Here is a 25,548-nt window from a genome sequence, read left to right as displayed (position 1 = left end):
TTTAAATGAGATTCCCCCTCATCCTTCTAAATTCCAGTGAGTATTTGGACTATGAGATAAATAGATTTGTGGCTAAATTTGCAGATGATACGATGATAGGTGGAGGAGCAGGTAGTGTTGAGGAAACAGAGAGACTTAGATAGTTTAGGGGAATGGGCAAAGAAGTGGCAAATAAAATACAATGTTGGTAAGTGTATGGTCATGCACTTTGGTGGAAGAAATAAACAGGCAGACTTATTTAGATGGAGAGAGAATTCAAAATGCAGAGATGCAAAGAGACTTGGGAGTCCTTGTGCAGGACACCCTAAAGTTTAACCTTCAGGTTGAGTCGGTGGTGAAAAAGGTGAATGAAATGTTGGCATTCATTTCTAGACGTATAGAATATAAGAGCAGGGATGTGATGTTGAGGCTCTATAAGGCAATCATGAGATCACACTTGGAGTATTGTGTGCAGTTTGGGGCTCCTTATTTTAGAAAGGACATACTGACATTGGAGAGGGTTCAGGGAAGATTCACGAGAATGATTCCAGGATAGAATGGGTTACCATATGAGGAATGTCTGGCAGCTCTTGGGCTATATTCCCTGGAGTTCAGGAGAATGAGAGGGCATCTCATAGAAACACTCCTAATGTTAAAAGGCCTGAACAGATTAGATATGGCAAAGTTATTTCCCATGGAAGGGGAGTCTAGGATTAGAGGAAACAAATTCAGGATTGAAGAACATCCATTTAGAACAGAGATGCGGAGAAATTACCTTAGTCAAAGGGTGGTAAATGTGTGGAATTTGTTGCCACGAGCGGCTGTGGAGGCCAAGTCATTGAGTGCATTTAAGGCAGAGATAGATAGGTTAGCCAGGGCATCAAAGGGTATGGGGAGAAGGCAGGGGAGTTGAGATGACTGGAAAAATTGGATCGGCCCCTGATTGATTGGCAAAACAGACTTGATGGGCCAAATGGCCTACTTCTGCTCATATATCTTATGGTATTATGGTCTTATGGAGTACAGACCCAGAGCCAACAAACACTTTCATTCCCAGAATCGTCCTTGTGAACCTCCTCTAAACTCTCTCCAATGACAGCACATCTTTTCTTTGAGGAGAAGACCAAAACTGTTCTCAATACTCAAGGTGAGGTCTCATCAGTGCCTTATAAAGCCTTCGCATCACATCCCTGCTCTTGTATTTCAGACCTCTTGAAATGAATGCAATGAATGCTAGCATTGCATTTGCCTTCCTCACCACCGACTGAAACAGAAAGTTAACCTTTAGGGTGTTTTGCACGACGGTTTCTCTCTCCACAGATGCTGCCTGTTCTACTATGCATCTCAAATGTTCTCTGCTTTGATTTCCGATTCCTGGCAACTGCAGCATTTGGGTTTTCACACACAGTAGATGGATTTCAATGGAGGGGAGAGCTTGAGGGGTCAAGGCAGTGGAGGGAGGGGTACAATATAGCGAATCTCTCAGAAATATAATATCCAATAGTGTAGCAAAGGGGATCGCTCCTTGCAAGTTATTGGCTAATCAGCTTGAACTCACTGTCATAGCAGGATCCTTGGAGACAGGGGGAAGAGCTACACTCATTCACGTTGATCTCACACCGTGGACCAGTGAAGCCTCTTGCACATGTGCAGTGGAATCCCAAGGGGTTTTTGTCCAGATCCATTTCTTCCACGCACGCTGCACCATTTTCACAAGGATTCGGCACCTCACAGGGTCTAGATGCACAGTTGAAACCTGGGGAAAAAACTGGTTCAGACCTCAATAAAACAAACCCATTTCCTCATGCTTATACCACTACCAATCCATTCCAGAAGTAGCTTACATGCTTCTTTCCAATTAATTTTCAAATCTTTTCCCTTAAGTATTCTGCTCGTGGACTTGCCTTTGCATTGCATATAATCAACAGGCATTTTCTTGCATTAAACTAAAGAGCAATTTAAATTAAACAGCATAAATAGCATACCACAGTGGGAGTCAAAATATCAAAGTGATCAGATAATTTGAATTAAGTGCCTTTGAGTTGTAAGGAATCTATAAGTAAGAAACTGATCTAAAACTTATTTCACAGAAAGAGTAACATTATGTTGGTCATATTTTCAACATAAAATTACATTAGTCCTAACTCAAAGTCTTTGAATTTGTGAGAAGCCATTTTTTCATATCCTGCTACAGAATGCAACTGTGGATATACAAGCAGCATTGGTTAGTAATCACATTTAATTTGTGTAAATATATACTAATGCACATCATTAGTTAATTATGGAGTAAGAGAAATGAAAGCTATTTATAAATGTTTCCAAATGAAACAAATAATATAAATGGAATCCAGTGGGAGCTGGCCTTGACTATCAGGTAAACAATAGGAAGTCATCAGATGAAGCAGGTGTAGACCATTTTGCCTCCTGTGCCTGCACCACCATTCAGTAGAGTCATAGCTGATATTTTTACCTCAGCACCATTTTCCTACACTAACTGCATATCCACAGATACCCTTAAAATACAAAGTTCTACCAACCTCTTTCTTGATTGTACCCACAATTGATTCTCCACAGCCCCAGTGGGTGGTGACTTCCATTATGAACTAGCCTCCGGGGAGGGAATTCTTTTTTATCTTTGTTCTAGGCGGCTAAACTTTTATTCTGATTCTATGACTCTTGGCTTCCTACAGCCTGAGCAAGGGAAACATCCTTCCTCCATCTACCCTGTCAAGCCATGGTAGCATAGTGGTCAGCACAATGTTATTACAACTTGGGGTGTTCCAGAATTCAGATATCAGTTACGCCATCATTCTGTAAAGAGTCCTTCCTGTGGTGCTCCAGTTTCCTCCCGCAGTCCACAGACATACCAGGTAGGCTAATAGGTCATTGTGAGTTGCCTCGTAATCAGGTTAGGGCTATTTGGGTTTGTCGAGTTTGCTGGGTGGCCTGAAGGGGCTACTCCGTGCTATATCACTAAAATTTAAAAAAATAAAGCTGCATAAGAATGTCGTATATTTTAATGAGATTACTGTTCTAAATTAACAGTGGGGATTCATCATCAGTCATTTGAAACAGGGTCAACATCGTTTATTCCTCTTTTCTTTAGAGAGTTGCCAGTTGAAATACAGAATTCCTAATGTACATGGACAAGTGAAACCCTGCAATGTGAAGCAGCTCAAGGTCAGCCACGTATAAATGTCGACGCCACAATTTGTACCTATGATATCTGGAGATACTCTTCTGCAAACCACTGTTGAAATACATGGTTATTTGAGTTACTGTTGCTTTCCTGTCATCTTGAACCGGACTGGTAGGAAATTTTGAAGCATACTCATCTTAAATATAAGCCCTATTTTTAACATTCCATTAGTATCTATTCACTTACATGTTGATGCACTTTCTAAAATAACAGTGAGAAAGGATTTTAATTTAATTCTGCATGTGCTAAAAGAACACACTTATTTTTATATTTAATTTACAATGAATACAAAGTCAGCACAACTTTTACCAACTTCTGTAATATGTGAAATTCCAGAATTTATTTTAAAACACACAGTAAATGGCATCCTTACATCAAAAACCTGACTCCCTGTGCTTTCATAAAATAATAATCACACTTTCAACAGAAAGGAACCGTGCAAAGAAATATCCAATAGCCTGTCATGCAGTCAACACTTTATAAGGAATCTGCAGTATATCTTGTGTCCTTCCATTTTGAATGGGTGGGTTGCTAATCCAATTCCAAATGTCTCAGGAGGGGCCCAATAGAGGAGAACTGCATCTATCCCATGCCATTATTGAGATTAATAATTGCAACTGTTTTCCATCTGTTTTTCAGTTGGGTACAGACAGTCTGGAGCTGAAAATGACCCCCAGCATCATTGAGACCTGAGTAAAGAGTGGACAGGTTTTCAAGAACAAGCAGAAACAAGCTGGCTACCTACTGGTCAATGAGAATGGCAAGGATAGAATTATATGAGTCACAGGCTTTAAGGCAAGGACAAACTTTGTATCCTCTCACTTCCCATGGATAGTATTTGAATGGAACCAGTGATGTTCTTTACATCAAAGGCTAGAAACACTTCAGTAGGCTAGAATGCATATAAAAAAGGGGTGGCAATTACCATCGTCATATGTGCAACTATAATTGTGGATGCTCATTGCACACTGCTTCAGGAACCTGATCGCACTGCAATTAACAGAAACAAGTTTTGTATTCAAGGTATAAAACATGACACAACATGAGCACATTCTGAAGACGGATGCATGTCTATCCTAAGGTCTTTCTCCACAAGCTTCTGTGGAATTTCCTATGATGCTGTATGAGTTAAGAAACAAAAAGAAATGAAACATTTTGAAATGGTTAATTTTTTTCTCCCCAAACTCATTGTCCCACTCCTCCTCCCTTAAACTCCACACACAAAATGTTGGTGGAACTCAGCAGGCCAGGCAGCATTTTTTGCGTGTTGCTTGAATTTCCAGCATCTGCAGATTTTCTCCTGTTTGCGTTAAGGAAATGCCCTAAATTAGAAAGAAATACCTCAGTGTCAACCCATAAAGCTCATTTTATAGTCTTTTAACAAACACACCTTAATCTTCTGCTAATGGCTGGAGGAAGCTGCTCAGCCTGGAAATTCAGACTGTTGCAAGTTACCAAACATCTCCCAGTCTAAAGTTGGAAATGATAGTTAGTATACACATCCAATTATTATCATTAAATCATTAGAGCCCTGATGTTTCTCTGGCGAATTTAAAAATTAGCTTTCTTTGTTACACTTACATCAAAACAAGCAGTAAAATGCATCACCTGCGTCAAATCAAATCAACAAGGACCGTGCTGGGGGATCCTGCAAGTGTCGCCACGCTTCTGGCACCATCACAACATGCCCGTGTCACACGAAGCCTAACTCGTACGTCTTTGGAATGTGGAAGGAAACCGGAGCACCCGGAGGAAACCCACGTGGTTACAGAGAGAACGCACAACCTCCTTACAACCAGCAGCACAGCTGCTGTTCCACTCCACTCACTACCCCTGTCCCAATGACAAAACTCTTTCACATATTAAGCAGGTTGTAATGCCTGCTGTAATCGCCTCCTATGATGATGATTTCACTGTCATCAGCATACTATCCAGATATGCAATTTCTGACAGTGAGCTGGAAGATGTTCAGTAACTTGTGGCAGACCAAAATGCAGGGCTAAAGAGCTTTTTGCCAGCTCTGATTAATGATGATGGATTTGCCACCCATTTAGACCAAAGATTTCACATCTCATCTGCGGATTAGGTCTCTGTCTCACATCCATCATCTTCCATCAGCCTGGAAGGTTACTTGCTTCTGAGTGTCAGGAATTTGTTTCCAATTTGATCTCTGCAAACACTGACTGTCACACATCATACAGCTGATATTAGCCAGCATATTTCCTCTAGTAATAACCCAAATGATTATATTATCCTCATATTAACTACAAAACAGAAACAAAACATTTCTTTCTGTATGCAGGCAATTAAGTAAGCATGAGATGTATCTTATAACTTTTACAGAGAGGTACAAAATTTGAGGAACTTTGGAGAATTCTCCCTTGTTATATTGGCCAACAGGCACTGTTAAAGCTATTTGCTTACTTTTGCACTGCAGTTTTGATGACTTTGCTATGTATCAAATCATTACACCTATAATGCCCTGGTTCAGATGGCTCCTGTTTTTTCTCTGTTATACTTTTCTGTTCTTTGTGTAAGCTGCTTACTTGGGTTACTAGTGAAGAGAAGAAATAGGAGAAATGTGTGCCATCCAATGGGGGTGAGCAGATACAGGGGAGGTTTCCCTGGTGAGGGACACTAAGGTTGGGTTTGGGGCTTTTTAGAGGGGAGAAGACGCCGGAGAGAAGAGGTTGTAAGATTCTATCCGGATTGGGGCCAGGATTGGATGAAGCCCGGGGAGATCGAAGGAGGACCGGAAAAGGGGAAACAGTGAGATCCTTGTGCACATTAGACTACTTCATTTAAAATGGGTGCTTTTCCTTTTTTTGCTTTTTCTTTACTAACCCTTCAGTCAAATTAAGAATCATAAAGCTAAATTGTTTAATTGGATGCGGTATATTGTCTGTTATTTCATGGTACTGATCTGTAACAGGGTAACAAATCACGCAGCATCCACAGAAACAGGGGGATCTGGGGGGCTTGCACTTCAATGTGCCATGTTTGATGGGGCCTGAGGGTGTCTTCCCTGGTCTTAACACAGCCGACGGAAACACAGTGTCATACACCATTTTCTACATTAATTCATGTTATAGCTGCAAATACAGGGGTCCCAATTTGGGGTCCATGGACCCATCTGTTAGTAATAAGGATTGATTGCATAAAAGTAGTTGGGAACTCCTGCCTTAATATGTCTGGAGGTCATGAAAGGCACAACAGAACTGCAGGAATGTTATTCCTTAACCTTTACTGTTCCTCCCTTAAATTTTCAAACTGTTCTCAAATATTACTGGATTACAAAGGAAGGGTTTTCAGTTTGTGATTAACATCCTGTACCTAATATAGTGGCCGGTGAGTGTACGTTCATGATCATCTGCTGCTGGAGCCCATCTGCTTCAAGGTTCAATATGTCATGCATTCAGAGATGCTCTTCTGCACACCACTGTTGTAATGTGTGGTTATTTGTGTCGTGACTGTGCACAACTACATAGTATATACTAAATAAAAGCACACATGTGGGAGATGGCTGTAACTGGTGTATTCACTTTGCAGTGAGAGAGAGAGAGAGAAAACAATGTTCATGCGTAGACAACAGTGCATGCACGGACAACAGATCAATACATAGTGCTAAGTGGCGGAAGGTCATTGCTCTAAAAGAAATAGATACATACATTACACTTCCTCCCCCTTTAGATTAATGCAACACAAAATGGTATATGTACAAAACATTCAATTTCCCTTTCATAAACCCATATTCCAAATAAACATGCATTCATAATAACAGTCCACAACAAACTCCACCGTTCTAAAGGTTCAGTCTTTTGGGTGGTGCTCTGTTTCTTTGGATAGCGCATCCAGATTTGCAGAGTGGTATCAGGTTTGGCAAGTGTCTTGTCAATGACAACATTCTCATCATGCATCTGGACCTATGGAGTGGCATCAGGTTTGGTAGGTGTGTTGTCTATGACAAAGTTCTCAGTTTCTGGTGTCACATTGCTGTCAATGACATCTTCACTGAGAGATAAGTCCAGTGACTGTAATATGTCTGTCTTGTTAGATGCAGTCAACTCAGGTATGTTCTTGGTTGAGCTCCAGTATCTGTTCCACATGACATCTCCATGTCTGATTTCCAACATTCACTGTGTACATCAGTGGTCCAGTCCTTTAGCTATCCTATCAGAAGTCCACTTGGCTTCTTGGTAATTATGTGCTAGAAAATCCTGCCCAATCTCAAAGCTTCTTTCTGCTTCACTTGGCAACTAGCTCAACAGTTTATTCTGTACAATCCCTCCAAAGGTCTGGTTTCATGAGATCTATGTGAAATCTCAGAATCCTGTTCATGAACAGCATTGTAGGTGTTTGATTTTGTGTATCAGAGTTCTGATACACATCAAGGAAGTTGTTCAGCTGGTGCTGTAGAGAAATATACTCCTAGTCCATTGCTTTAATGGACTTCTTGAAGGCAAAGATAAACCTTCCAGCTAACCATCTTTGCCATGGTGAAGACGGCCACTCCCAAGGGTGAAACCCTGCCTGTGGGGATGCATTTTGATCTTTTTGGCATTCCAAATAGCTTTTGATCTTAGATATGTTTTTAGTTCTTAGATCTGTTCATCTATTCCCTTCTCAAACACCTTCTCATTAGCAATAAGCAGTTGTGACAGCCTTTGGTTAGTGCTACCAATTGGGTTGCCATTGCCTGTTGATGTCACACTGTGATCTTTGATTGAGTTCTTAACCATTTGCATCCAAAAAGTGCTGTCCCTCCACTTTTCAATGCACAAAGCTCAAACTGTTGTGTCTGGCCTTTATTTTCAGTTTGCCTTGAGGAACACTTTTTGTTTGCCTGTGTAAGACTTTAACATCACTGAAGTCTTTTGTAATGGTACTTTATAAAACAGTCTGTTGCAGTCAGCCTCTGGAATGATGGACAAAGCTGAACCTGTATCCAGCTCCATTTTCATTTTTACATCAGCCACATCTCTGACGATCCATATTATATTACAATCTGCTTTAGTAATAGTATGCAGTTCAGGGCATGACAGTTTACCTTTATCAGACTCTAAGTTACCTGATTCTGTTTTGCATTCAGTAACTTTATGCATTTGCTGAATTTTGTGTCTGAGACTTTTCACTCAGTTGTGCTTTTTGTCTGCCTTGCACATTCTCTCTCTGTGACCTGACCTGCGACACTTTCTGCAGACTTTACCTTTGAACCTACAGTCAGTTGCATCATGGGGAATTTGCCACATCAATAACACCTTTGACTTTTTGCACCATTCAGGGACATTTTATGCAGTTCACATTCTAACCTTTTTCTGTAATTCTGCTGCATCCTTTGCTTTAGCCTCTAACAGTATTGCAATGGTTATTGCCAGTTCTAAGTTAGGTCCCTTTCTATCAGTAGCTTCATTTGAGTGCTTTGACAATGCATGCCACATACAAGCCTGATACTGCATCAGAAAGTCCTTCTCTAAAGTCACAGTGCTGGAAAAGTTTGTGCAGTTCTCCATTGTATTCAGAAATGCTTTCATCTTTTGACTGGTTCCTTTCGTAAAATCTAAATCTCTCAGTTAATACCAGCAGTTTTGGACTCAAGTGATTTTCTAAAATTGTAACAAAGTCATGGAAGGTCTTGTTTGCTGCCTTTGCAGGGGTTACTAATTTGCATAAAAGATGGCATGTCCTTGCACCCATTGAGCTAAGAAGTGCAGGGGCTTTCTTTTGCTCCTCCACGTTGTTCGTGTTAGAATACAGTTCAATATATGACTCCCAGCCTTCATTAGCACTATCAAATTTGTCACCACGTTATTTTCATTTTAAATTCAGTGTGTCTTTCACCGTGTACAGAGCAGGCTGTTATTCACGCCTTCGTTAACATCTGTGATGGCATTCTTTTGCTGTTTTATCCCATAACTGTCTGATCATTCGGACATTCAGATTTGTACTCGTCACTAATTTGTTGTGTCTGTGCACAACTACATATATATTTAATAAAGGCACACATGGGGGAGAGAGATTTAATTGGTGTATTCACATTGTAATGTGAATATACATGTGTAGACACCAGCATGTACAGACAACAGATCAATATGTAGTGCTGGGGAGGGGGTCATTGCTCTATAAGAAATAGATCCATACTGTGTAATTTAAGTTGCTGTCACCTTCTTGGCAGCTTGAACCAGTCTGGCTATTCTCCTGTGATCTATTTCATTAACAAGGTGCTTTGGCCACAGAACTGCTTCTTGCTGGATTTTTATTTCTTATTTTTGCTCCACTCTATAAACTCTAGAGACTGCTGTGTGTGAAAATCCCAGGAGGTCACTAGTTTCTGAGATATTCAAACCACCGAGTGTGACCTCAAAGATCATTCCACAGTCAAATTCACTTAGATCACATTTCTTCTCTATTCTTATACTTGGTTGGAATAACAACTGAACCTCTTGACCATTTCTGCATTGAGTTGCAGCCACATAATTGGCAGATTAGATATTTGCATTAATGAGCAGGCATACAGGTGCACCTAATAAAATGGCCACTGACTTTCTGTAGCAAAGATATGTGTAGGCCATTGGGGTCTGCAGTACAGACTGGGAAAGGTGCCGGAATTACATAAAAAGTGGCAGGTGAATATGGAAATGTTTGATTATTGGATAGCATGCACAGAAAACTAATACAACTAAAGAAGGATTTCAAAGAGAAGCTAGTGTCAGAGATGAAGAGAGATAGGATTCAAGATTGTATATTGTAGAGGTGAATGAAATGATTGTTACTCCGGATCTGATGCAGCATAAAAAGCACATTAAATATAAATATAAAAGCAAACCCATATATCACAAAGAATAATTACTGCTGAGAGAGGTTGTTTCAAAGTTCAAAGCACATTATTATCAAAGTATGTATAGTATATACAACCTTGAGAATTGTCTCCTTACAAGTAGCCACAAAATAAGGAAATCCTATAAACACATTTTAAAAAAATCAACAAACACCCAATGTGCAGAAAAATAAACAGATCATGCAAACAATAAAAGTAAGCAAATAACATTCAGATCTGAGGTTCGTGAAAGTGAGTCCACAGCTGATTAAAGAGCCTATTAGTTGTAGGCCACAGCCTCATTTCAGTGCAGAGACAAGTGAACCTCACAGAACAGCGAGCAGAACCTGTACATACCACACCACTGATGTTTACATCACAAAAATACCAGATCATACAGGCAGTTCAAAAGCTCAACTCTTAAAGGGAAGTTACAAGTTATTGATCGCAGTGATCATATCTGAGAAAAAATGTGACTGATAGAGTAATTTTTACATTGATACCGATCAGCTTATATACATAGACTGACTAGAATTTGGAATGAAACCTGGGAACACAAAACAGCATGGTAAGGCTTTGTCTTGTTGAGTATCTTAGTTTCAAGATGACATGAGTGAGAAGGCAAGAAAGCTGGTACTATGTAAGACAGAGCTGAGAGGCAGGAAGCGGTAAAACAATATTAAAGTAAATCTCACATCCTAGGTATTCTTATGTAGCAAGTGGGACACTGGGAAACTATTGGAAATGGTGGCAGTTTTGGGATATGTGGAATGCAAAACAAAGAACTAAATGATTGTTGAAGGAACAATGCAGTCTTTAAGGATGTAATACTGAGGTCTTATAAGGCATTGATTTGACCACATTCAGAGTATTTTGACCAGATTTGGGCCCCATTTCTAAGAAAGGCTGGCAAGGGAGAGGGTCCAAAGGAGAATCACAAGAGTGAACCCGGGAATGTTAGTGTTAGCGCATGAAGGGTGTTTGATGGCTCTGGGTCTTGTACTCGCTGGAGTTTAGCAGAATGATGGGGCAATCTCATTGAATATTGAATGGCCAAGATAGAGTGGACATGGAAAGGATGTTTTCAATAGCTGGAGAATCTAAGACCAGAGGGCAAATCTTCAGAATAGAAAGGCATCACTATAGAACAGAGGTGAGGACTAATTTCTTTGGAGTTTGGAGTTCTTTGGAGTTCAACACCAGCACATGTTATGTGGGAACACATGCACAGAAGGGAAGGACCCGGGGCATTTCAAAGTTAGTTGAGATCGCAAGGGTTGGAAAATAAGGGGTAGTGATCCCCTATAAAAAGAATGTTGGGTGGGGGGTATGGTGGAGGGAAAATCTGGGAGCCACCACAATACTGCTTGGTACTGAACTAGTGTGGATAACTTCACTTACCTTAACACTGAACTGATTCGACAACCCCAGACTCACTTTCAAGTACCCTCCAAATTCTTGATTCCTTTACTTATTTATTATAATTATTATTTATATTTTCACAGTTTGTTTTCATTTGAACATTGGTTGCTTGTCAGTCTTTGTGTGAAGTTTTTAATAGATTCTATTGTATTTCTTTGCTCTGATCTGAATGCTTGCAAGAAAATGAATCTCAGGATAGAATATGGTGATATATGTACATTGATAATAAATTTACTTTGAATTTTGATACTTGCAATTAAAGGAGTTCTGAATAGCCCACAGATTTCAGTAAGTTGCAATGAAGGAATGAGGGATAACGTATCCTCAGTAGACTGCAGGGCAATTGACCCTCTTGTGTTTGGTTTCTCATCATCGGAAATTATCAGCCTTACTGCTAAAATTGTAGTTTCATCTTTCTTTTATTAAATCACAGCAAATAATAACCTTTCATTGCTTTTGTTGATGTTTGAATAACCGTGAAAGCTGGTAAGTACATCTCTAAGTTTTCAATCAAGTGTCATTCAACAGATGATTATTTCCACCTAGTTTACATTTGAAGTCTGCACCTTGGACAGTTAAAATTCAGGCCCATGATGAGTAGCAACAGGTGGCAATGGCAGCCCTAGTAACGAGCAATCAATACATGCAGAGTACAGCATTCGCATTCTGCAAGCAAATAGACTTTCCAACTAAACCTTCACCACCAGCATTGCTGCACTGATTTCAGAACATAAAGTCAATATTGATGAGATGATGCTGAAAACTCAGAACAGACACAACAAACAAACAAACAAAAACTTGGCTGTGCACAGTATGTTTGTTAGCATCTATGTAGCCAAAAAAAGATACAAGTTATGACATTTTGGACAACGACGATGCCAAAACCCTTGTTATCTCTGTACATTTTGGACAGTGACGATGCCAAAACCCTTGTTATCTCTGTACATTTTGGACAGTGACGATGCCAAAACCCTTGTTATCTCTGTACATTTTGGACAGTGATGATGCCAAAACCCTTGTTATCTCTGTACATTTTGGACAATGACGATGCCAAAACCCTTGTTATCTCTGTACATTTTGGACAACGACGATGCCAAAACCCTTGTTATCTCTGTATAGACGCTGAGAGCTTTGCTCAATACTTACAGGTTTCTAACTCAATGCAATTTGCAACCATGGACTCATGTCCACCTACCTGCCTTTTCCCATAATTCCGCTACTATGTAAAAATCTATCCACATTTGTCTTAAGTATGTCTACTGAGGTAACCTCCACTGCTACATTGGGCAGAGAATTCCACAGATTTACCACTCTCTGGGGAAAGCAGTTCCTCCTCATCTCCATCCTACCAGTGGAAACAACTTTCCTGTCTCTATCTTATCTATCCCTTTCATAATTTTATATGTTTCTCTAAGATCTGCTCATTATTCTGAATTACAGACATTTTAATTCTGTGCTCCTCCAGCTATTAACTCATTAGCCCTTGGGAATAATAAAGAGAAACTTTCTGAACCTTTCGAGATTTCAAGTATGTTCACAAATCTTGTTGCTTTTCCTGCTCAAAACACCAAGCAGTAGTGTGATGGAGGGAGCAACAAAGAATCTGCTTGAGGAACTCAGTGGGTTATAGAGTCATAGATCACTACATCACCACAATAGACCCTTTAGACCATCTACGATGTGCAAAACTATTACTCTGGTTAGACCCTTTGACCTGCACTTAGACTATAGCCCTCCATACCCCTTCCCATCCATAGTTCTCTTAAATGTTGAAATCAAATCTGCATTCAGCATTTCCACTGGCAGCTCATTCCACATTCTCACCATCCTCTGAATGAAGAAGTTCCCTCTCATATTCCCCTTAAACATTTCACCTTTCATCCAACTTCAGTAGAAGAAGCCTACTTGCATTTACCCTGTCTATGCCACTCATAATTTTGTATCTCCGTCAAAACTCCCTGTTTCCTATACTCCAGAGAATAAAATCCTAACCTACTCAACCTTTCCCTTTAACTCAGATCCTCAGGTTCGGGCAACAGCCAAGTAATTTTTTTTTTTGTAAATTTGCAAGCAGCATCTGTAGGAACAAGAGAGTTTGCTGATGCTTGGGTTGTGATCTTGCATCAGGATTCCAGCAACTGCATTCTCTGTGTCACCAGTGAAGCAGTGGGATACTGGTCTTAGTGCAGTTAGGAATCATGGGCTGTGGAAGTATGTGGTAAGGCAAGGGTTACCATAATGTCCAGGCAAGGAGAGATTGCAGAAAGAGTACAAATAGCCCAGGAAGGAAAGGTCTTCGAAGAGCAGAGCATAAATTCCTAGAGCTTTTTCACCTGCTAGAGATGGGGTAAGAATGTAATGGAAGGAGGCAAAACATACACCACCCCAAATAAGGAAGAAATGCTTCAATAATTTCCAAGTATCATCAGTTACTAGCTTGTTGCTTCTATTGACTTTCAGCACCTGTTCTGTGAATGGTGAATGATCATGGAGGTAAAGAATTCAAACTTAGAGATACTGTTTAAAACTGGCACCTCTATATTCAGATTTCAGGACAGTGTGGTGACTGAGGCTGTGGAGTTCTCCTTGTGCACAAGTAAATAAACTGTGATTGACAATCGAGTGTGAGTTTTCAGAGTCCAGGTAATCGGCAACGACAGGATCTTGCAGGGTTAAGAAATTGAGCACTAAGGAGTCTGCTTCAATTTCCTGTTTGTTTTACTTAAATTGAATATTCCCAGCTGCAGCAGACGGGGAACAGTAAGCTGTCCCATTATATCCTGTGCTAGGAGTAATAAAAAAAAAAGCATTGTTCATTGCTGAATTTAATCTACATTTAGAAACAAATTGCTGCTATTTTTAATATTACAGGAGTTCTGTTGGTTGAGGTGAAGAGAACTGCATGAGGCATAATTTGTTCTTGAGAACATGCACGAGTCAGATTAAATGTGACAGCTGGCATCTGCACATTATAACCTCAAGTCCACACACAATGAAAAGGACAACAGGGACGGCACATTGCTGCTGCTAGTAAACGTGCTGCCTCACAGTTCCAGTGACCCTGGTTCAATGGTAGACTCCACTTCCATCCTTGTAAGGATTCTACCTTCTCCCAGTGGTAACCTGAATTGCCCCAGGATGCTGTAACTACAGTAGTCAATAGTGTGAACTTGATCAGTAGAACCTCCTGGGGAGTGATTGTCTTGGAATAGGTGGGGGGAGGGGAGGGTGGGAATTGAAGGCAATACAAGGAAAGCAAAATGATTTGTGTCTATGAACTTCTGTCAAAGGTGAGGTGACACTTCACCTGTGAGTCTGTTGGGGTCATATACTGTGTTCAGTGCTTCCGGTGCGGCCTCTTGTGTATCGATGAGATCTGACGTAGTTTGGGAGACCGCTTTGCTGAACATCTACACTCCATCCACCAGAAAAAGTGGGATCTCTCAGTGGCCACCTATTTTAATTCCACTTCCCATTCCGCTATGTCCGTCCACGGCCTCCTCCACTGTCAAGATAAGGCCACACTTAGAACCGAGGAACAACACCTTATATTCTGTTTGGGTAGCCTTCAACCTGATGGCATGAACATCAATTTCTCAAACTTCCAGTAATGTCTCCACTTCCGCCCCTTCACTCTTTCCCATCCCCTTGTCACTGTCTCATGTTACCTCCTTGCCTGCCAATCACCTCCCTCTGGTGCTTCCCCCCCCCTTCTTCTTCTATCCATGGCCTTCTGCCTCTTTCACCAACTTCTTAGCTCTTTGCTTCACCCCTCCCCCTCCAAGTTTCACCTATCACTTGGTGTTTCTCCCTCCCCTCTCCCCATCTTTTAAATCTATTCTTCAGCTTTTTTTCTCCAGTCCTGCTGAAGGGTTTCAGCCCAAAACATTGACTATATATTTGTCCATTTTTGCTGCCTGGCCTGCTGAGTTCCTCCAGCATTTTGTGTATGTTGTTGATTTGTGTCAATGGATGCCGGATGCTTGATGGTCAGCCTGGACTCAGGAGGCCAAAGAGCCTATTCTGTATTCCTCTATCTGACACGAATGGCACAATGTGGAGGTTTACAGTAGACCATTGATTTAGATCTATATTGAGATGTAGTTATCATACATGTATCAAAACATATAATGAAATATGTCATTTGTGTGAACAACCAACTCACCTAAGTAGATTCACATATACTGGGACCCAGCTTCCTCAGCTTTCTTGCAGAGATTTGTAGACTTAATCTCTAGCTATTGGGCCTCGGCTAGATTCCTGATTGACTTTCTGGCTCCAATATGGACCCCATGTTGACCTTCAAGTTTTGATCTGGGAAGCCTAAGGTTACAATGAGAGTTCATCCTTCTTTAAGTGCTAATCATTTCCCTAAGCTAACTGTGGGTCCATTCACATTCAATTTACAGAAGGTCCATTGGGAATGAGCTCTTATTTGCTGTTGCGAATCCACTAGATTAGCCAGTGTTGCAAGAAGAGACTACCTGCCAGTGTTGCCTGAGGAATACTGCCCCAAACATAAAACAAAGATCTAGAGGCTTGTGGCTTTGGGCATCTGCATCTCTTCATCCTTCGATCACTGGCCACACATCTGTCACGCAACTTCAGGGTGCAAACTTCCTCAACATTTAAGGACACTGTTTGGTTAAGATCAAACAGTACACTTAAGACCCTTAAAAGTGCTCTAAACTGAATGAAAGATGACAACGAATCACCATATAGGAGGGAGATTGAAAATTTAGTTGAGTGGTGCAGCAACAACAACCTCTTACTCAATGTCAGAAAGGAACTGATTTTTGACTTCAGGGGGAGGAAACCAGAAGTCTATTAGCCAGTCCTCTATGGGGAAAGCACAACAGCGCCTCTACTTCCTTAGGTGTCTGCAAAGATTCAAAGGTTCAAAGGTTTATTTATTATCAAGGCATGTATCCATACACAACTCTGAAATTTGTCTTCTCCAGATGGTCATGAAACTAGGGAAGAAAATGAAGGTCATTCAGAGAGAAATGTCAAACCCACTCCCTGCACAAAAAGAATGAGATTCCGATCATCAATCCCCAAAACTCCTCCCTCCACGCAAAGTGAAAAGAAAACATCCACTCACAAAACAAACCCTCCCCCAATAGAACACAACAGAACAGCAAACCCCCTCCCCTCACACAACAAAATGGAAAAGAAATGGGTGATAAAAAACACAGAATATAAAAACCATGTCTGAAGAAGTCCAGTCCATAAATGTAGAAATATGATGCCATCCTCCAATATCACTGACATGCATCAAAAGAGAAGGTCACCACACGAGGCAGAGACCTACTCGCCTGGCACAGCGAGCCACAAAGCAATAGGCCGATCACAGACTCCTCTGCAGCGATCAGAAGGGAGGCAGTCTGCGTTAAACTCTTGATCGTTTCCCCTGCTCACCTCAAAGTCTCTAACTCCCTTGATCTTTTAATCACCGATTAATGGACGCTTTCATCAGCAAAACATCTAAACCTTTCACATCTTCAGCATGATATCTAAAGTTTTGACAAACATCCGTTGATGTGTAGTAGAGAGTAAACTGACTGGCTGCATCACAGCCTGGTATGGAAACACCAATAACCTTGAATGGAACGTGCTACAAGACGTAATGGATACTACCCAGTCTATCATGGGTAAAGCCCTCCCCACCACTAAGCACATCCATATGGTGTGCTATTAAAGGAAAGCACCATCCATCATCAGGTTCACCCACTACCCAGGTCATGCTCACTTCTCACTGCTGCCATCAAGAAGAAGGTATAGGAGCCTCAGGACTTATACCACTAGGTTCAGGAACAGTTATTACCCCACCATCATTAGGTTCTTGAACAAAAAGGGTTAAGTTCACTCAACTTCACTTGCTCCAGCACTGAAATGTTCCGACAACCAATGGACTAACTTTCAAGGACTCTTCATCTCATGTTCTCAATATTTATTGTTTATTTATTTGTTATTGTTATTACTATTTTTTGTCTTTTTTATTGTTTTTGCACAGTTTGTTGTCTTTTGCACATTGGTTGTAAACCCAGTTGTTGTGGCCTTTCATTGATTGTGGTTATTAGATTTATTGAGTATCCCCCACAAGAAAATAGATCTCTGAGTTATAGGTGGTGATATATATGCACTTTGATAATAAATTTACTGTGATTTTTGATTAGCTTCATTTGACGCATGTACATCGAAACAATGAAACATATAGTTGCATCCATGACCAACACAGTCCAAGGGTTGTGCTGGGGGCGGCTTGCAAGTGTTGCCACACATTTGGCACTAGTATAGCTTGTCCACAACTCACGAACCCTAACTCTCATAAAAATCTACAGCACATTACAGGCCCTTCAGTCCATGATGTTGTGCCATTCATGTAACCTACTCCAGAAACTGCCAAGAATTTCCCTACCGCATAGCCCTCTATTTTCCTAAGCTTCATGACCTATCTAAGAGTCTCTTAAAAAGACCCTACTGCATCCACCCCTACCACTGTCACTGGCAGCGCATTCCATGCACCCAGCACTCCCTGTGTGAAAAACTTACCTCTGACATCACCCTTGTACCTGTTTCCAAGCACTTTAAAACTATGCCCCCTCATGTTCAGCCCTAGGAAAAAGCCTCTGGCTATCCACATGATCAATGCCACTCATCATCTTAGACACCTCTATCGCGTCACCTCTCATCCTCTGTTACTACAAGGAGAAAAGGCCATGTTCACTCAACCTATTCTCAAGGCATGCTCTCCAATCCAGGCAATAACCTTGTGAATCTCCTCTGCACTTTCTCTATAGTATCCACATACTTCCTGTAGAGAGGTGACCAGAACTGAACACAGTACTCCAATTGGGGTCTGACTGAGGTCTTATGTAGCTGTAACATTACCTCATGGCTTCTGAACTCAATCCCACGGTAGATGAAGGCCATCACACCATATGCCTTCTTATCAACACTGTCAACCTGCACAGCAGCTTTGAGTGTCCCATGGACATTGACTCCAAGATCTCACTGATCCTCCACACTGCCAAGAGTCTTACCATTTATATTATATTCTGATTTCAAATTTGACCTTTCAAAGTGAACCACTTTAAACTTACACTCTATCTGCCACTTCTCAGCCCAGTTCTGCATCCTATCAATGTCCACTGTAACCTTTGACAACCCTCCAGGCTATTCACACACCTCCAACTTCTGCATCATCAGCAAATTTACTAGCCCACCCTTCTACTTCCTCATCCAGGTCATTTATAAAAATCACAAGAGGAGGGGTCCCAGAACAGAACCACTGGTCACCGAGCTCCATGCAGAATATGAACCATCTACAACCATCCTTTGCCTTCTGTGGACAAGCCAGTTCTGGATCCATAAAACAAGGTCTCTTTGGATATCATGCCTCATTACTTTCTGAATAAGTCTTGCATGGAGAACCTTATCAAATGCCTTGCTGAAATCTATGTACATTATATCCACTGCTCTACCTTCATCAATATGTTCTGTTACATTCCCAAAGAACTCAATCAGTTTCGTAAGGCACAACCTGCCCTTGACAAAGCCATGCTCTCTATCCCTATTCAGATTATGTCTCTCCAAATGCTCATAAATCCTGTCTTTCAAGATCTTGCCCACCACTGAAGTAAGACTGACATCTTTGGAAAGTGGGAGGAAGCTAGCATCACAGGAAGTCCATGTGGTCACTGGGAGAATGTACAAACTCCTTACAGAGAGCAGTGGTAATCAAACCTCCATCAGTCATCACTGGCACTGTAAAGTTTTGTGCTACCGTGCTGCCCACAGTATACAGAACAGTAGTCTGTATCCACAAAATTTGAAACGTGATATTTCAGAGTTACTGTGGGCCAATGTGGACAAATCATACAAAATGTTAATGAAGCCCAAGTCCAATTTAGCACTTGCTGTAAGGACTCAATCATGCGTGTGCTACCTGCACAGAGTTTATTCAATGTCTAGACACAACATCTGGCAAATTACCATGTTGTTGACTCTAGTTTAACAGGAGAGTTTAGCACATAGATTTCACTCAGTGCAAGTACAAAAGAAACCTATTTCTCCCTGCTTGCTCAGTGTGTCATTGTGAGTGTTATCAAACTTAATGGTAGCTTTTCATGCAATTCTGCAGCTCCGAGAGAAATGACATTAATCTGGGAAGGAAGAATTGGTCGAGGAAGTGAGCAGGCTGTGTTGTGATTGTGGGGTGCCTGTAAGTGTGAGAAAAGGAGAGGTGACTGAGGATGGAACGACTGGATGGGATGATTATGGGAGTGATCAGGTTGGAGGCTGAAGCAAGCTAACTCATTAAGTTTTAAATTAATCTCCACAAACCTCCTCCTTTGCCAAAGGACCCGATGTACCAGTGGAAAAGCTGGCATTCTATAAATATAGATCAGTTGATGTTAGCAACCAGTTGTTTGCTTAGTAACAGTGAGGAAGATGACATGCTGAGCTTAGTAATGTGAAGGGAAGGATATAATTGGTAAGGTCTCTATACCTTTGTCCAATTCCCTAGTGTGAAGGGAGATGCAAGATAAATAAAGGCAAAGCGGGACAATTACTACGTTTCAATCTGACTAAAATCTCACATCTATCTACTAGAAATAAAGCAGGAAGGCAAGGAAGGCTGCTAATTCATTTTGGAAATGAGATAAATGATCAATCACCAAAATTGACTGCTGCAGATGATACTGATTAACCTCACAACTGAATTGAACGTTACCACAATGAATAATAGGTCAGAAATGAAAATATAACATGCCATTTTACTTAAATGTGTACTTTCAGCTGGAGAAGATTAAACCTAATTAAATGATAGTCCTTACTGAATCAGCTCTTGTTTGATGAAATACTGGGGTTACAGTGGAAGTATATCGAAATCCTATGAGGTATGTAGCAGCTAGTGTAGCACTTTACAGTCCCAATGACAAAGGTTCAATTCCCACTGCTGTCTGTAAGGAGTTTTTACATTTTTCCCATAACCATGTGTGTTTGCTCCGGGTGCTCCAGTTTAATCCTGCATTCCCAGACATACAGGTTAGTAAGTTGTGGGCTTGTTATGTTGGTGTCAGAGGCTCAACAACACTAGCAGACTTCTGCCAGAACATCACCAAACTGTTTCCCATGATTCCTTCCCATTCATCCCTCCCCACTTATCTCTTTCCTGGTAGTAAACCCTGCAAGTGGCCAAAGTGATACACCTGCCTATTCGCTTCCTCTCTCATCTCTAGTCAGGGTCCAAACAGTCCTTTCAGGTCAGGCAACACTTCACCTCTGAGTCTGCTGGGGTTGTCTGTTATGTCTGTAGTACAGATGTGGCCTCTCTATATTAGTTAGCCCCATTATGAATTGGGGGACTGCTTCATCAAGCACCTCTGCTCCAACCGCCATAAGTGGAACGTACCATTGGCCATTTTAATTCCAATATGTTGGTCCATGGTCTCCTCTTGTGCCAAGATAAGGCCACTCTCAAGGTGGAAGAGCAGCACCTTATATTCCGTCTGAGTAGCCTTCAACCTAATGGCATGAATATCAATTTCTCCTTCTTGTAAAAAAAAAATTCCCTCCCTCTCCTTTCTTCTTCTATTCCCCACTCTGGCCAATTAGTTCTTCTCATCTGCCTATCATCTCCCCCTGGGTCCACTCCTCCTTCCCTTTTTCCTATGGTCCACTCTCCACTCTGATCATATTCTTTCCTCTCCAGCCCCCTATCATTCCTGCACACTTGGCTTCAGCTATCATCTTCTAGCAATCCTCCTCCCCCTCTGCCCCACCTTTTTATTCTGACATCTTCCCCATTCCTTTCCAATCCTGAAGAAGGGTTGTGACCTGAAACATGGACTGTTTATTCATTTCCGTAGATGCTTCCTGACCTGCTGAGTTCCTCCCGCATTTTGTGTGTGTTGCTTTGGATTTCCAGCATCTGCAGAATTTCTCGTGTTCATGATTTGATCCTCAGACAGCGTTGGTCGTTGGTGCAAGCAACACATATCACTGTATGCTTTGATGTTTCGATGTACATGTGACAAATAAAGCTAATCTTTAATCTTCGATTCATACTATTGCTCATCTAACTAGGAGCATCACTTGGTAATATAATTCACTAAAGGGCTTTGGTTAACCCAGAGTTGTGCTAAAGCAAAAGATTCATGAAAAAATGTTATCTTTCCATTAAACATTATTATAATGTCCAATACTCTTAATTGTACAGTTCAAAGTTGTGCTTCTGATCAGAGGTAAGACAACAATCAGCTAAAATGATGGGATATGATCTTTGCCAATCAGCCACAACATCTACTACAAATGCCAATAAAAAATCATACAAAACATAGTGAACATACTTCATTCATTAAAGGTTGCAGACATTTTTTGGTTAAGATATAACTGGCAAATGGCCAAGATTTCAGGCTGCCCAACGAGTGCCTCATTCAGACTATTGATATTTTACATAAAATCAGAATAAAAGCATTAAGTTGCCCTCCTAATGATATGAAAGACATTGATTTTAAGATGCATGAATTTTTGAATAGAAGTAATAACAAGAACATAGTTGGATATAGAATTTTCAATCAAAGTAATGAATTTTGCTATGCAGCCTTGGTTCAGCTGTATTATAACTTTAAAACAGATACAGGAAGGGCTTACAGAACACAGTTAAAGTTCAAGTTATTGTCATTCATTTGTACACATGTATAACTGCCAAACAAAACAACAGTCCTCTGGACCAAGGTTCACTACACAGAGCATATAACTCATACATGTTACACATAAAGTAATATTACCACAAATAAATTAACAGACAATGAGGTGCATTTACTTTCCCCAAGCAGTAAGGATGATCAACACCTCCACCCACTAATTCTACCACTACTTTATTATTTCACAACAGTCACGTACGTACAGTCTAGTAGAACTTCATGGATGTACGATCAATCTATGTATATAAACTGTCTTATGTACTTATATTTATTGTGTGTTTTTATATTATTGATAGTGTTCTTTACCTTTTTTTGGTGCTGCATCAAATCCAAAGTAACAATTATGTCATTATCCTTACACGCGTATAGGAAATGACATTCTTGAAGATTGATCTTGAATGTTGATTTACGACATAAATTAAAAAGTATATAGTATAATGCTACTGGCACTTCATATATGGTGAAACCTGGGTGGGGGCAGGGAGTTCCGTTGTCTTACGGCCTAGAGGAAGAAGCTGTTTTCTATCCTAACAGTTTTTGTCCTAATGCTATGGTCTCAAAAAAGATATAATAGTCAAAGATAATCAGAAGTTTACTGACTAGGTCATCCTGACTTTTCAATTTGATTGATAGGGAAATCAGAGCGATGGGAGAAAATAAATGAGAGTTCCTGAGAAATAACCAGCGGAGAATGTTGTAGTCATGACGACAAGGCTCAAAATACCGAACACCAATTTGAAGGAGCTGGTAGTAATACAGCAAACACGAAGAAATCTGCAGATGCTGGAAATTCAAACAACAACACACACAAAATGCTGGTGGAACACAGCAGGCCAGGCAGCATCGATAGGGAGAAGCACTGTCGACGTCTCGGCCCGAAACGTCGACAGTGCTTCTCCCTATCGATGCTGCCTGGCCTGCTGTGTTCCACTAGCATTTTGTGTGTGTGATAGTAATACAGACTGGGAAAGACTAGTGACTGCATATCCAGGCAATAACTCTTCTTCTCTTAAAAGTAAAGGGAAAAGGTGGTGGTGGGGGTGGGGAGGGGGGAGAAATGGAATAGAGATAAGGAATTTACAAAGTACCTTACATAATTTAAAATTCTTCATAGTCAAAATATGTTGGACGTATAAATTTTGCTAAAGTTGTCTCAGTAAAGGCTCAGTTAAACAAATATTCTTATTTTTTCAGATAAATGTGAATGAAAAACTATTGCTGATCTTGACCGGAAGATCAAAACTGAAATTCCAATAGTGTCAGCTTTCTAAATTATACGTACCATAGAATTAAATAGATCACAAACATCAACCTGATTATGATTAGGCAACGTCCTGCTTTCAGATATTTAAAAAAAAAACACTACTCAAGGCACTGGGGCAAAAATTGCTTTCAGATATTCCTTTAGGTTCAAAAGACAAACCATTGGAAGAACTCAACATGTCAAGCTGCGCCTGGGAAAACAGAAGGGATGTGCCAATGTTTTGGGTCAAGACCCTGCAATCAGGACTGGTGGGGAAGGTGGTGGGAAGGACAAAGAGTAAAGGTGACTCTTCTGTGCTGTAAATCAGAATCAGAAGCAGAATTAGGTTTAATATCACCAGCATATGTCATGAAATTTGATGTCTTTGTGGCAGCAGTGCAATATGTAATAATAAAAATCTGTAAATTACAGTATGTGTGTGTGTGCATATATAAAGCTAAATTAAATAAAGAGAAAAAAGGTAGTGAGGTGGTGTTCATGGGTTCAATGTCCGTTCAGTAACCTGATGCAGATGGGAAAAAGCTATTCCTGAATCATGGAGAGCTGGGTCAGGAATTGGTAGGTGACAGGGGGAAGGAAGGGCGGATGGAACCAGTTAGAAAGCAAGGGAAGGATGGAAGTGATGAATAAAGAGAGAAAGTTCTTGGAATGGCTGGTGACTGCAGGAAAGGAACACAGGAGATGTGGGCTTTGTAAAATTGGAAACTCTGCTATTATTGTTCCAATCTGCATTTGGTCTTACCATGACATAAAAGGCCAAAGACAGATACAGCAGTGTTGGAATGGGATCGGGGAATTCAGGTGGTTGTATATCAATGCTTTAAGCCACTTTTTATAATGTTGGTTATATTGTAAATACATGTTGATTGTTATGTATTTATACACAATTTGTTCCATATCTGTGCTTTAACCTCTAAGTTTATTTTTTATATAATTCTTTGTTTGTTTTAATTGTTGAGCATTGGTTTTTTTCTGTTGCATTCCATGCCAATACATCACAGCAAATTCCTAAGACATGTAAATGCATACATCAAATAAAGTTGATCATTGATCCTTGCAACTCCTCTTTCATCTACCAGCTCCTGTCCCAGTCACACTTCTATATACTGTACTGTACCACCATTCTCTTTCCAACACTCACCCTCCACCGTTATCCTCTAAGGCAGAGGAGCAGAATTCGGTCATTTGGCCAACTGAGTCTGCTCCATCATTCCATCAAGGTGACTTATTATACTTCTCAACCCCATTCCCCTGCCTTCTTCCCATAACCTTTGAACAGAGAACATAGAAAACAAACACATTACAGGTCCTTTGGCCCAAAATGTTGTGCTGACTATGTACCCTACTCTAGACACTGCCTAGAATTACCCTACAGCATAGCACTCTAATTTTCTAATCTCCATGTACCTACCTAACAGTCTCCTAAAAAACCCTATTGTATCCACCTCTACCACTGTCGTTAGCAGTGCATTCCATGCACCCACCACTTTCTGTGTGCAAAACTTACCTCTGACATCACCCTTGTACCTACTTGGTACTTGTACCAAGTACCTTAAAGCTATGCCCCCTTGTGTTAGCCATTTCACCCCCGAGAAATAGCCTCTGGTTATGCACACGATCAATGCCTCTCATCATCTTATACACCCCTATCAGGTCGCCTCTCATCCTCCGTCCCTCCAAAGAGAAAAGGCCAAGTTCACTCAACGTATTCTCATAAGGCACGCTCTCCAATCCAGGCAACTAATGATGTTCTTATTAATCAAGAACCTAAATACACCCTTAAATATGTCCAAAAACTTGAACTCCACAGCTATCTGTAACAATAACTTCCACAGATTCATCACCCTCTGGCTAAAGAAATTCCTCCTCATCTCTGTTCTAAAGGGACATCCTTCTATTCTGAAGCAGTGCTCTCTGGTTCTAGCCTCCCCCACTATAGTAAGCATTCACTCCACATTCACTCTACCTAGGCCTTTCAATTCACCTCCATCCTAACACTAGGTCTCGACTTGAATCATCAACATATCCCTTTTGCTGCCACAGATGCTACTTCACTCACTGAGTTCTTCCAGCATTTGGTTATTTGCTCCTTGTTCTAGCATCTGCAACCTTTTGCTTCCCCATATTTCTTTAGGGCCTTTGATGAACCCTGGAG

General features: G+C 40.8%; 1 protein-coding gene across 1 annotated transcript in view; it reads right to left on the bottom strand.

Annotated features, from left to right (window-relative positions):
* The window catches only part of eys (eyes shut homolog), a 1,854,977-nt gene that overhangs the window by 932,251 nt on the left and 897,178 nt on the right, over positions 1-25,548 (bottom strand). Inside the window, exon 18 of the mRNA XM_073056513.1 lies at positions 1,538-1,735. Coding sequence (XP_072912614.1) covers positions 1,538-1,735 — 198 coding nt within the window. The remainder of the gene's footprint in view (positions 1-1,537; positions 1,736-25,548) is intronic.

This window comes from Hemitrygon akajei, chromosome 9 (genome assembly GCF_048418815.1).
Source record: "Hemitrygon akajei chromosome 9, sHemAka1.3, whole genome shotgun sequence".
Lineage (NCBI taxonomy): Eukaryota > Metazoa > Chordata > Chondrichthyes > Myliobatiformes > Dasyatidae > Hemitrygon > Hemitrygon akajei.
This window is presented reverse-complemented; position numbering and strand designations above follow the sequence as displayed.